The sequence below is a fragment of the Alligator sinensis genome, unplaced genomic scaffold, assembly GCF_000455745.1.
Source record: "Alligator sinensis unplaced genomic scaffold, ASM45574v1 scaffold286_1, whole genome shotgun sequence".
Taxonomy (NCBI): domain Eukaryota; kingdom Metazoa; phylum Chordata; order Crocodylia; family Alligatoridae; genus Alligator; species Alligator sinensis.
In genome coordinates this window covers 493,365-507,752 of record NW_005842366.1, presented here as the reverse complement: position 1 = coordinate 507,752, position 14,388 = coordinate 493,365, and the positions used below count along the sequence as shown (strand labels likewise).

The 14,388-nt window shown below is 40.5% G+C and overlaps 1 protein-coding gene across 1 annotated transcript in view; it reads right to left on the bottom strand.

Annotated features, from left to right (window-relative positions):
• GALR1 (galanin receptor 1) overlaps positions 1–8,596 on the bottom strand; it is a 29,851-nt gene extending 21,255 nt beyond the window's left edge. Inside the window, exon 1 of the mRNA XM_014522530.2 lies at positions 8,544–8,596. Coding sequence (XP_014378016.1) covers positions 8,544–8,596 — 53 coding nt within the window. The remainder of the gene's footprint in view (positions 1–8,543) is intronic.
• Between the last annotated feature and the right edge of the window lie 5,792 nt (positions 8,597–14,388).

Genomic DNA, 14,388 nt, shown 5'->3' with positions numbered 1-14,388 from the left:
TGGTAACGTCCATGGTGGCTAGGAGTGTGTTGCTGGGAAGGTGGTCTATGTTTTTAAGTTTCCGTAGAAAGTCTGTGGTGTCTTGGACAAAACTTGCTCTGTGGGTGACAAGCAGTTTTAAGATTGATTCAGCGAAACCTGATATTTCCTCAGTTAGGGTCCCATGGTTGGATATGATAGGTCTGCCAGGGTTCCCTTGTTTGTGGATTTTACGGAGCATGTAAAAAGTCCCTGGGTTAGGTAGTGGGGGGATCAAGGTCTGTAGTTTTTCTTGTAGTCCTGATGGAAATGATTTGATGGTATTGTTGAGTTTTTTGGTGAAAAGGGGAGTAGGATCTTCTTGTAGTTCTTTGTAGTAGGTGGTGTCAGAGAGCTGTCTCTTGGCATCCTTTATGTAATCCTCACGGTTTAGGATGACTGTGGCTCCTCCTTTATCTGCTGGTTTTATTACTATTTGGTGGTTAGATCTTAGAGATTATATATTCAATACTTTGACAAATTAGAAATATGTTGAGGTCCAGAATTAAGTGTTTTATCAGGCTCAGCACAGATTTCCTTAGTAGTAGAGATGCCAACGTTTTTCATTATGAATTCCTCCATGTACAGGGATGCAAGAAGTATTTTTGATAATCTCTGTTGTTTTGCACTTTTAGCCAGGTGCCATTTTCTAAAATGTAATTGTCTGATATTTCCTTTTTTGAGTCATTTTTGCTAATGCTTCTTTTTTGCCTTGTTGCTCTTAATATTTTTACCTTTCCAGCAACATATCCTGGATTATAGAAATAGACTGACTACTATTATTTAACAGACATAAGTCACTAGGAAAACTGGGTTCAAGAATAAGAACCAGTTTTATGGGAAGTCCACCTGGAAACTGCATTTGTGGTGTTCAGTAGACATGTTGGCACTAGCATGGTTTCCTAGGTGATAGTTCACCAGATTTGCAACTCCTACCACTGCTTTTCCTGGCACATGCACATATTATCAGTACCAGAAAAATGTATACCTGGTAATATAAATGCATTGTAACTTTGTCATCCTGGTCAGTAAACTAAATGTAAGGTCATACATTTTCTGCATAAAGACCAAATGCTGATAAGTACCCAACATGCTATATAGAAAACTAGCAAACATTTAAGGTCTTTAAATCAATAAGAAAAGGAGACATGATCAAAATGTCATATTCAGATGTTTAAACTATCCTTATGCCCAAACCCGTTTTATTCTTCTCTACACTCGAGAAAACTCGTTTCTTTATGAGAAGGCACGTACAAACCAAGTTTGACATTTTAATCTACTTTTTTAATCTTAGAGAGAGGAAGCCTATGAAGCTCATACCTCTGAATGAGTTAGTCTGCAAGATGCCACCCTGCCCTGCCTTTTTTAAAATTTTAGTTATCCAAATATAATAAGTATTTTTTTCATATACACAATAAATGGCCTTGTTTTGGCGGGAGGGGAGGGGGGGCGGTTCCTTCAGGGACTTCAGAATGATTCATCTTTGTGTAAAGATTGCAGTTTTAGCCGACAAGAAAAAATGTTTTGGGCTCCACCTAGGGAGGAGGGAGTCCTGGATTCTGGTTCCTGCTCTCAGGACTCTATATACATTTTATTTTACACAACTATTGGTTTAAAAGAACAGAAATAATCTTGGGGACAGAGTCCAGTTTTTACCTCAGAGGGGAAGGCCCTAACCCAAGGGTGGGTAAAATGGCAGATCCGGCTGGCAGCCAGACTCTATTTCCCAGCAGTCCCTCCCCACATAGCTACAGCTGCTTTCCGTGAAGACCCCAGGAGTGGGAAATGGAGTCTGCCAGGGTCCAGATCTGGCCAGTGGGCTGGACTTTGCCCACCCGTGCCCTAACCAGATGACATGCATGTTCTCTCTTCCTTGTTCTCCTGGTCTCATAACACTGGCACTTCTGGCTACCCAATGGCTGAGCCTGAAGAGCAAGGATGAAAGGTTCTTTCTATACAGCCTATTCTATAGCCTATAATTAGGGCATTCACCTGGAAAGTAGGAGAAATGGTTTTGAGTCTTCTCAGGGTAAGGCGGGTCTAGAACCCAGATCTTCCATTTCCTGGGAAAGTGCTGTAAACACTTATGCAAAAGTGGCCCCTGTCACTATGATAAGCACCAATCTTCAGTCTCAAGGTGGGATACATGTTCTGGATTGCAAGTGAATAGAGGTGCCTAAAGTTCAGAGACAAGCATGTAAGTCCTTTGAGGGACAGAAGTCTCTCTGCTTAGAATTTCTTCTTGGCTACCTCTAGACACCTCTAGGCTTCCTGAATCAAATTTTGGTGAGCTCTCCCCATTCTCCATGTAGAGCACATAGACACCTAACCCTGAATTATTTTTGTAGGCGTCAGAGTCTTATCATTGACTAAATATGGATCCTGTATGCCAGAATCAAACTGAATGATTGTCCTGGATAGAGCACCCAATGCCTTAACTCTAGGCACTTGTGAAATGATGGCACATGACATTCAGTCTTCATGATGTCATCTGTGATGGTTATTCAGGGTACACCACTCAACAGAAGGGTCAAAAAAGAATTTGTGAGTGCAGGCTTCAAAGGGAGTTCCTTCCCTACAGTACCCTTTCACAGGTGTTCTTGTACAATGGTACAGTTTGGTACACCATTACATTTTTGAAAAATGCCTGTGGCAAAACACCTGAAGTATTTTAGTCAAACATTATGAGAAAAGTGGAATTCAATTATTAAAAGCTATATTTTAAAAATATATTACATTTCACGTATCTTTGCTTATTACATAATGAAAACATATACTTAATATATTTACTATTATAATACATTTATACTTAGTAAGACTTTGAACAAAGAAATAATAAATAGATGTTTGAGGGTACCTCATATATTCTTTTAATGATACAATATTTTTCATCCTCGCTTCTCAAAATTCTTTCACAAGGATAAGTTGATTAACTGTGATAATCAAACATGAAGAGGTACATAAGTGTTGTTATTTTATAGTTTAAGTATATCATGTAAGCACTACTGTTATATATAAATGGTCAAATGAGATGAAAGGATCTCTCAGAGATCAATGTTGCAGCAAAATTGCTACCTCAAATATAATTTCTTTATTCGGGTAAGGATAAAAGTAGATGAGGGCTCAGTCCTGTTAAGTACACTCAAACTCTAGTCCAGCACTAGCCTTAAGAACACGTTTAACTTTCAACATGTGAATAGTTTAATTGATTTCCTGTACTTTTCAGAACTGAATGCTTAGTTCTTTGTACCATTTAGTAAATGACAGCTTTAATGAGTACAAAACTACTGTCCTAGATTATTTTCTGGACATGAAGACTGAAAATTAATGGAATTACATGATTGATGTTGTTTTTTTAAATTTGTGAAATAAGATTCTATGTAACAAATAATCCACACTCAATTATTTCAATTATTTAGCTACCTGAAGTAGAAACTTTTGTTTCACTGGCAGATATGGACTTAAAGGCAGATATGAAAGCTAAAGCAAAAATTAATTATTTGTAAACCAGCTTCAACTCACATCCTGGAAAATTATTAGCATGGAAGAGAGCCAGGTATTTGTGAACTTTTAAATAGCCATCTATTGATATTCTTAGAGCTTAGAAATCAATGCAGTAAGTTTCTTTTTAACTCCCCAATAGAGTGGCAATGCTAATAAACTGGGTGAATTTATTGCTAGCTTTGCTGACATTTAGAAAGAAATAAACTACCCCTATTCCTCTGATAGACACTGCCATTCTGCCACAGACTAAATACCTCTCTCTCTCTTCTAATTTCTAATTATCATCTCTGGAATAGACTTTGATACAACTGATGAAAATTTGTTTGCGAGAACTAACTTTGAAACTGATTTATAATACTCTAGTTTCCAATGTTCTGCTTCCTCTTGGCAAAGTATCTCCCAATGAATTATGAAAATTGTATTTCAATTTACTACTTTTAATATAAAAATTTGAATGCTCATTACATGAACATTTTGGCAGAACACCCAAAAATTTTCATTACAAAAATGATGAAAATAAATTATCTGGTAATATACCTGTTAGTTGTTTAAAATTATAGTATCCATCTATCAGTCTGTCTGTCTACCTACATGTAGGTTGATTTTTTTTAAGTAGCCTGTGAAATTAATCTAAGGGGTGCTTTTCAGTGTTGCACCTTTGGGCGTAGACATATGTACATTTGGAGTCCTTTCACAAGAGGAAGGTTTCAAAAGGGTAGCAGCTGCTAAGTTCTAATTGTTAGGTGCGAATGAGCCAAGAACAATCCACATGTAGCAAAACCCACTCTAACTTTAACCCTGCTTCATCCAGGGTTAAAGCTGGAGCTACATATGAGCCAGAATTAAAATCTGAATTAAAGCTTTCCTATGTGTGACTCATTCTCAGCTCATTCACAGATCACAATTAGAAGTAACCCCTACTGCCCTTTTGAAATGTTCCCTTTTTGAAAGGGCTCCCAACGCATGTGCATGCACACCCGAAGAGATTCTTTTCTGTGTGAGGAAGCCCAATTGTTTTTCATTATAAATAAGAGGGAGAGCCTTTGCAAGATTATTTGAGTTACAAGAATTGAGATTTTTTTTTAGTGAAGTCTAGCAGTGTAATGCAGTCAAGGCACAATATGGAACCCAGGACAGTGTGAGAGGGGAAGTAAAAGTCCCACCCCGCAACATGTCCCAAGACCCCTCCAGATGAGCCCTGGTACTTACTGCAGGGAAGGAGACAAGCGGCAGCTGCGGGGAAATGCTGACGCAGGCTTGGCAGTTCCGCAGCTGCCTGAGCCTGCAGATCGGTGAGCCCTGGGGGCAGGGCCTCGGAGAAGCGTGGGCTGCTTGAAGAGCAGCTGGGGAGAGAATCGGCTGGCTGGGAGGAGAGGAGCAGCACGCCGGCTGGAGGAGACAGGCTGCGGAGCCAGGCAGTGGCAGAACTGAGCGCTGGAAAGGAAGCTCCAGCATCAGCCGGGTTGGCCCGGCTGCAGGAACAGGGAGATGAGGATCACCAGACCGCCACGGCAGGTAGAAGCAGTTCTTCCTTGCAAGCATGGGCAAAGTCACAGCCGTGCTGGAGAGGTCAGGTACTGCAACGGGGAGGGGCAAGAAGTGACAACAAAACCCTGCGGGCAGTCTGGTGAAGAGGGAGGAGCACGTGGCGGCTGCAGCGGAGCCCTACGGGGAAGTGGCAAGTACCACCAGGTGGTGGGATCATGAGTTATTAGCTCCTAGTCAGCTGGGCGCTGGGAAAAACACACAGAGAGATGGATGGATTCCTTCTCCCATCTCAGGGGACAGAGGGGTCCTGGGAGCTAGAATCTGAGGTGCCCGTCGGCAGATGAATACCTGTTTCAGTTAAGAATTTTCCTAAGTTACAGTTACCCCGAGCCGGGGCAGGTTTAGTTGCCCGAAAGTTGATCTGAAGACCAGGGATTGACTCAGGAGAAATTGACAGCCGGAAAGACCCGATCCTGGTCAAGGCAGGTAATGTGGATGAGAAGAGATCATCCCAGGGAAGACTACAGGGAGCAGTGTCTTCCCAGGCCGTGGATGTGGTAAGGGTGGGGTAAAGGGGAGGTTTGGAGCCCCATGAAGAAAGACCAGGGTCAAGACCCCTTTGGGACTACTGACAGGGAACTGCCTCACCATCAATTAACATCAAAGACGTGGCAGGAAAGTAGGGGCAGTGCCCGAAACCATCTAGGAGGCCCCAGGGTGCAGTCTCACCCTGACATTGCTAGGGAACAAGGCACCAACCAGAAAGGGGCCAAAGCCTTACAACACCTACCAGCAACAGACAGCATAACATCAACTTTCTTAGGTGTCCAAGTCTCAGAAGGCCATGGCCACTGGCTCTGCAGTAGAGTCATTATTTAGATGGCTAGCCTACATCCTAGTGGCCTAATAAAGAGTATGGCAGAATATGAGATTTTGGAGGGTGGAAATAAAAAGAAATCACACAAAGTAATCCTGATGTGCTTTGCCACCTTCAATCCCTTGTTAATGTTTCTAAACAGGACTAGATACATAAGTGGAAAAGAATTCATTGGGCAGATAGGAAGCACCCAAGCTAATATATTTGTGAATAACATACCCTGAGTATTCAGTGGAAAGGAGAAAACTGGGAAGTGAATATGCTGCTAAAACATACCTACCCCGGACAGCGAAACAAACAGGTTTTCAGCGCACTATGGCAGTGCAAAAACAGGAAGGACATCTTGAGGTCTGAGTGCCAAGGCATCATATCATAAAATGGGAGGTAAATGAATGGTCCTTTTTTGCTTGGCTTCTGTTTTGGTGGCTCTTAAAGTATAAACACTGCCATCTGCCCAAACACCCTTTCCCCCACTAAAATACCTACAGTAAACCACCACAAACTGTACATTTTTATACTCTGAAAAGCATGCAGCATTTAATTTTTACTCTGAGAAAGGAGTGGACCCATGAAAGTTGATTCCATGAAATCTACTAAGAACTCTGCTGTTGCTGTTTATTTTTCATGGAAAACAAGCAGATGCCACCGCAATGTGCAGATGCATAAAACCCTAGGACAGATAAAATACATTATTTACTTTTAGGTATTACATTGCCACTGGTATTGTTTTATTATTTGTAACAGAATGTTTAATGCTGTACAAGCATGGTGCCTGCCCATGATACTTGCAATGTTAATAGTCTGATAAAATTACACTTGGTTACAAAGTCAGAGTCTTCAGACCTCATTATGCTTTTGAATTTTCCAGAATTTGAGAAAAGAACAGCTTTTAATTCATATGCATTACCTGAAGTATAAGTTTGTGCAGAGTCTCAACTTTCAATGAAGGGTATAAGCCACCCTCAGTATATTGGCACATGTTTTTCTCAGTTCTGACCATTTTCATAATACAATAAACATGGGGTATTTTTGTTTTCAGCCAATTAGGGAGTGTTTTTTATTATTTTCCATTGTTATGAGGCAGCAGCTTTGAGCTTCCTATACTTTAAGCCTTCCTGCTTTATTGATTTTGGTAATACCCAAGCATTGCTAAGTATTGATTTCATCTCATTTGTAGAGTATTTAATTTAAGATGGGGTTTAGCTTTGAATCTAGTTGATACTAGATCCATTTTAGTTTGATCTCTGAGTTCATATAAGATTTTCCTCTCATAAAATGTTTCTGTCTTTGAAAAAGTAGGACTCATAGGCTAGATCCACAGGGCTACTCCTGAGGGTATAATGGAGTACCCTCCATTGTACTGGGTCTGGAAATCTGGCAGCACGGGCAATGTTAATTATCAGGGCTCCAGGAGCTATAGCAATCACCACTAAATTTCCAAGCAGTGGGTAGCTCCGTGGGATGACCCAGAGTACAGAGCCTTGTCATCTGGCCTGCAAGGCTGCCCTTGTTTTGTATCTAGCTCATGGACTAGCCCTGTGCTATTCATTCAGCCAATGGGGCTGGATGAACTTGACACCTCTGCCTTAAAGTTATGTAGTATTTACTCTAGTGTATAAGTTTCATCTGCCATAATGAAAGCTGAGATTCTTTGGGAGGGATAGTCACTACCTGGGGGACCAGATTCTATTCCACCCATTAAAGCATCAATAGATGTACACAGTTAAGTGCAATGCTGTTGCGTTCAGCTCAAGTCCCTTAAAAACTTTTAATGCAAAAGGTGGGTGGGTCCTCCTCCTTGCTGCCATTGTGTGACTCAGTCTTGAGGGTCTGATGATGGTGGTTTACAAAAGTAGATAAATGCAGATTTTTTTGCAATGTGAACAGACTAAAATAGCACCACATTTAGGCATCTAAATCTACTTAGAAGCCCAGTAGATGGAATGGAATCTGGCCCTGGGTGTGTCCAAAGCTTCTGTTTAATGTCATGAAGGAGACAGATTTGTTAGAGAAATTTCTGATCTGAGCCACTGTCATTTCTGTAAAACATGGGGCACCTGAACCACTCCTCAGAATTGATTTCTGGATATCTCTTTTTTGCAGAGGAATTACACAAAAGATTTTGCCATCACTAGATAGGTTTGTTGATGCTAGCACACACAGCTCCCTATGGAAGCAAAGCCCTTGGTGCTGCAAGTGAGATTCATTTATAGGTTAATCAGATGTCCCTATCCAGTGCTCTGAAGAAGCTAAAGTGAGACAATCCTCATACTTGCAATCTAGTCCTAGCCATCATTTCATCCCTGGCAGCAGAAACCAGATGGCATAGCTACCCTTAATACAACAAGAGAGAAGGTGTCAGCTTGTGTCACCCAGTCCCCTCATAATGTACTTTTTACCCTGCAGACTTCTTACCTAAGTCAGCAGTGAATTATTTGCTTTAAATGTATGAGGAATGGTAAGAAACTTTTCCTGATGTTGCAGTCAATTACAGTTTGGGAAGAAAACTGATTCTTATTCTTTTATGAATATAAAAACTGGACAGATGTAATTTCTTGTGTTTCCTAATTGTGCTGCCAGCTGCACTCATCAATTGATAGCTGACCTTATTTGTGAAAACTGAAATAAAAAAGGCAATCAATATTTCAGCCTTCACCTTACTATACTGCCCTCTGCATTCCATAAGAGACCTACACATTCCTTGGCCATCGTCTTACTTCTGACATATTTGTAGAATCCTTTCTATCGGTGATATGATTCTGTGAAACATAGGCCACGTCCACACAAGCGTGGATGTTTGTTTCCTCAGGGACAATTAGCAGCAGGACACCTTGTACCACTCCTACTTGTCCCTGGGGAATGCCTGTGCCATGTGCCCTCTGGCACCTGGCAAGTTGCACTGGGTGGGGCAGGGGAGGCTGGGATCAGCAGCCTTACCTGCGGTTCTGGGGGCCTCCTGGGGCTGCAGCAGTGGTGATTCTGCCACTCAGAGCCTGGCTTTGGCTGGCCAGGTTCCATTTTGGGCAGCGTGCACTGTCCCCATGTGTGCCATCCTTTTTTTTGTGTGTATGTGGGATTTTTGACCCCAGGATCTCCTGGGGTCATTCCTCCCCCAACCCATGCTGCTACCTTGTGCCTACAGTGCCATATAATGCACGGCCGCACTTGTCTGGACACAGTCATATAGACCAAATCTGTAACTGGTATATATCAACATGCATCCACTGACTATGTTGAAATGATATCAGTTTATACCATCTTAGCATCTGAGTCATACCTTTTTGTGAATTATGGAAAAAATTAGAGAATGTATTTATTCCTTCCTTTAGGGTTTGATATACTTACGGCTGAAAATTAAACAAATTTAGCTTTGCCACAGCAATTGCAGTTTAGTAATAAATTGTTGTTTTAAAAGCATAATTATAATGCTCTAAATAATGCAAAAATATGAACACAAATATATTGGATAGTAACAATGGTTTCCACATACTTAATTTTTTTTTCCAGTAAAAGATTTTGCTTGGGAGAAAAAAAAGAACCATGCACTTGGGATATATTGGCATGACTCTTTATTTTATGTACATATATTAATGTAAAACAATATAGAATTGAAAAAATAATTATTATTGTGAAATATTCATCTTTGATATCATAACCAGAACCATAAGCCAGATATAGACATTACATTTTTAGTGTTTGGAAACCGGCCTATAACAGAATAGAAGTTCGGCACACAAAACTGATCTATATCCGCAACAGAACAGAAGTTCAGCACATGTAGACTGATTTAAAAGTGGTGGAACTGGGTCTAAGATTCCCCCCACCCCCTTTCCCCTACCCAAGGGCAAATGTGTGTCCTGTTCACTACCGATCTAAACTATGCCACTTATAGAAAACCACGTAACTTAGCTTGATTCTGCCTTGTGCTTTTTGAATGTCTATACCTAGCCATAATGTATTATATATTGGTTAAGAATGTAGATACAGCCATTTTAACAGTCCTAATAGGAAAGTGAGTGGATTATACTAGCTGCTGTTGATTTTACATCAATCCATAGTCTTCAATACAAAATGAACAAAGGGCAAATGATATTATTTTGTTGAAATCTCCTGCCATTCAAAAAACAGAATACTGTAATTTCATTTAAACTTTCAGTGGAACTTATCCGAATGTGCGTCAAAGTAATTAAAATCAGAATTTGACCTAAGGGTTTCAATACCACAGGATTGTACAGTGACTTTTTTATATATTTTCTTATCTCATTTTATGATTAAACTTTCTTAATATAAGGAGTTCTTTAAGGAATTATAAGAGTAAAGCCTGGCACCCAAAGAGAGGAACAATATTCAATTGTAATGATGAATAAGCGGTTTTACTAGCAACTTGTCTTGAGTAAATATATCCTATACTAGCATGGAATTTCCCAAACTAGCCCTTTGATGCCCAGGTTTTTTTTTTTTTTCTCAAAATTATGATAGTGGATTGAATTGCTCACCATTATCCTCACAAGAATAGACCTCATTTTGTTAACATGAAACATGCAGTTCGCTCATTCTTAGGCTAAGTACAAACATTTTGGGAGCTTAAATTGAGTTCAAAATAGCCGCCCAATTTAAACTTAGATCATTCTTATGCTGACCTTACACTTACAGACCCGGTCTCAGTGACCAGCAGTTAGTCTAAACCTGTAACTATACAGAAGTTTCATGCACACAAACCAGGCTAAAGATTGCAGAACCTGGTTTGAGATAAACCTGGATCTATGTAGCGTCAAAATGATTTGATTTATGTCAAACGGATGCATGGAACTTCTGTATACTTTCCTTGCACAGCCCCAGGGCTTGGAAAACCCAGCCACTAGTCCCATCCCTGGGGCTACTCTTTTCACCCCTCCATTGTACTGGGCTATTTTTTAACCCCACCCCCCCCCCCCAGCCCCTTGCTTCCCCCACCAGCCAGCCCTCTCAACCACCATCCCACAAGCCACCCCACCCATGGGTCATGTCACCCACTACCCACCCCACCTGCAGGTTGCACCAGCCCCCCTACCCCACCCACAGGTTACGCCAGCCCCACCTACCCCATCTGTGAGTCATGCCAGCCCTGCCCCTGGCCACCCCACAGGAAGCTGAGCACCAGATTGGGTAAAGCAAAAGGATTGGAGTGTCACTTGGGGAAGGTACAGAGCTAATTTGTGGCCCACTTGCCAAAAAAGTTGGCCCCATTTATTTAAATAATACTGATTTAAATAGTACTCTTTTTACTATTTTTCAAATACTGGGCTTCAAGACTACATAGACCTTAGAATTGCTTTCCAGAAATCTGCTCTAGAGAGAAATCTTCCAGAAATCTGCTCTAGAGAGAGTCTCTAGGTCAGTGTTTCAACAACATCTGCTCAACACAGTGGTAGCATAATGAAATTTTCTGAAAATGGCATAGTGGCTGGTTAGATACTATGCACCACCTTCTCCATTTCTATCAGGCTGGGATTCTGTCACACAGTGTGCACAAATCAGCTTATGAGTGTAAGCAAGAAATGTCTATATGCCTGTGATTAGCTGCGGTTTTGTTTTCTGTTCCCTGCGCTAATGGATTGAGAAAAGGACATCAGAGGGACCTTCGCCCATAAATTGTCAAGGTCAGATAAATCATTTTGGAGGCTGTGATGAGATTTACAGCATTCCTACAAGTTTCAGAAAAGCAAGAACCATACTCCTACATCTTAAAAGTAGTTGTTTCTTTGCTAAATGAAATTTCATGGATAATTTATTTATGAGTAACAAGACCTTGTGATTCAATGCTTCCAATATTAAGTTGCAAGTAAAGCAGTATGAAAAACTCCTGTGCAACAATACATAAGTGTATTTATTTTTCTAGGCATTTTCTTGAAGTACAGTCAGTTTAACCAAGCAAAAATGTGCCAAGAAACCTGAACCTATATTGTCAGCTAAAACTAAACTAATCATCTCCTGAATGTCAAAGAAAAATTGACATTTTGTCATTAAAAAATGAAGAGCATATGGGCTGTATATGATTTCCATAGTGTGTGTATATGACTTTCATAACATCTCAGGTCAGGGAGAACTGAAATTTTCATTAAAAAATAAGAGTTTCTAACCCTGATGGCCCCAGATGTAACTTTCCATAAAATGTATTGAGTGCAGTTTCTTTCTGAGAGTACTGATAACTTGTAACAATGACTTAGGTGTGAATTTCCTTGTTAATTTTATTAGGGTACCCATTTAAAAAATCCAATGATGAAAATTCAGTGTGAACATTAACTATTCTATTGCTGATTATTTTAGGCAATAGAAGGAACTGGAAAGGGAATAAGGCTCCAGGTGGGAATTAGGAAAAACTGAAAAGAATATGTTCTGTCTTTCAGAAAGTGATGAACATACAGGATCAGCTTGTTCACTCTGTCCATTGCTGTATAAAGGTGAGAAAAAATTAAAAATAAAAGAAGCACCAGACCCTGGTGCTCATGGGCCCCCTAACCAGCATGGTTCCTGGACCAGCTGGAGCAGGCAAATGCGTTGCAGTCCCAGGCCAGCCGGCAGGTGGAGCCACATGCAGTGCAGGTCCCAGACTGGCTGGGTTTCCCGAGTGGCGGTCACATGCATTGGATCCCTCCCATGCTGGAACGGCTGGAGTCCTGTGGGCCCAATCCAACAAGCTTCATGACACTCATCTGACCTGAGGGGCCAGATGAGATTGACACCCCAGATCTAAGGCATTAGCCCATAAAAATGTTAATCTCCTAGTTAATTATTTTGTGTAATGCAGTTCTGTTTCTCTACTCATTTTTCAGTTTTAGCTTGGGAAGCATCTTGCAGGACAAAATATGGAAAAAAATAGCCCTCTGCTTGAGATGGAAATATCCCTATTTCTCATCAACAGATGTCTTATTTTCCCATTATTTTTAAAAGCAAATTTTGCAAAAGTTCATCAAGAACTGAGCTTTCATTATGCACTGTCCATGAAATGACAGCCATTAAGCAAAATGTTAAGCAAACCACCAGAGGGAGTCAAATAGTCCTGTGAATGAAAAGAAGAAATTGGGCTTTGTCCTGCTATCTCTTTCCCACATGAGTAATCTTCATACAGATAAATATTTATATTAGTTTTCAGTAGTGAAACTTGTATGACCAGAGGGCATCTCACTGAGCAAGTGCTCCCCTGACTGGAATCATAGAATGTAAAGGATGACTTGTTGAGCTTGAATAGCTTTTCTTCAACCCAGTCTAATTCACTACCAAATCAATGTTTTCAAATTAAAAGATGGCATTAAATCCATAAAGATTTAATGCTTCTTATGTTTCAATATCTACCTACATAATTAGCCAGTTCTCTGAACACTTTATGAGGTATATTTATGAGACAGCATAAAGCAAAGTAAAAACATCAGATCTGAAAAGCTTCCAGAAGTATATTCTTTTTCTAAAAATGCAGAACTCCTGTAGTGACAGCTGGAAATACAAAAGAAGCAAATCATCAGGAAATGCATAAATTAACCTTAAACACACGAGTGGATAAAATGTTTGATAAGCATAGAGACAAGTTTGTCTTTAATGTTCATCCTTGTATTTGATAAAATGTGGAGCTGCAGAGCACAGAAGATCAGTGAGGGATTCTGATAATCTGATGGACCCTCTGACCTGGTCTCCAACTTGCTTTTGTCCTACTAAGACACCTTTACTGGAGAACAGGTGGTCCTCCTGCCTATGGTATGGATTCCTTACTCCACTACTTGGCCTGTAAGGCATGTGAGGTCATGGCCTATTGGAGACCCTGTGTTCTGGTATTATTGTGTTTGTTTTGGGTACAAGGTTGTGGTGCTTCTTATATTTCTAACCTTTCCTCACCTTTACACATCAATTGACAAAGCAAATGATCTCTGTATGTTAAAAACCTTTTAATAAAACTTTAATCCTCTACATCCTTCTGCCACTTCCAAATGCTGGACTTCCAAAACCAAGTAAGTCTCTTAGCAAAGTGTTTCCTGGTATATTCAAGATGTTATTACCTGGGCACAATGAACTAACCTGGGCTTTGGAGCTTTATGGAAAGATTTGGATTCCCAAGAAAGTTTCTGTTGATCCTGAGACAACTTCAGGATGGTATTCACTACAGAGTAAAGACTGGCCGACCCTTTCCCATGTGACAAGTTATGTCAGACAAGCACGCACCCTGGAGCCAATCCTATTTGCTCTATTCAACTCAGTTGTGCTAGTATTACATCCTGTTTTACACGTGTGTGTTATTTACTCCTGCCAGAAGGTGGGACTATTCCATATTGTGTTTCTCTCCTGTTGCTACCTGCTATTTTGCTTGAAAATCATTTAATTAAGCATTTGTGTTTATGCAACAAACATGGTTGCCCTGTTGCTCCCCATCTGATCTCACAGGGACAAACAAACTCTTTCAAATACATGAAACTGCTGAGAAGGATAGGATCCCAGTGAGCAAGATATTGCCAGTACTTTATCCTAAACTGTAA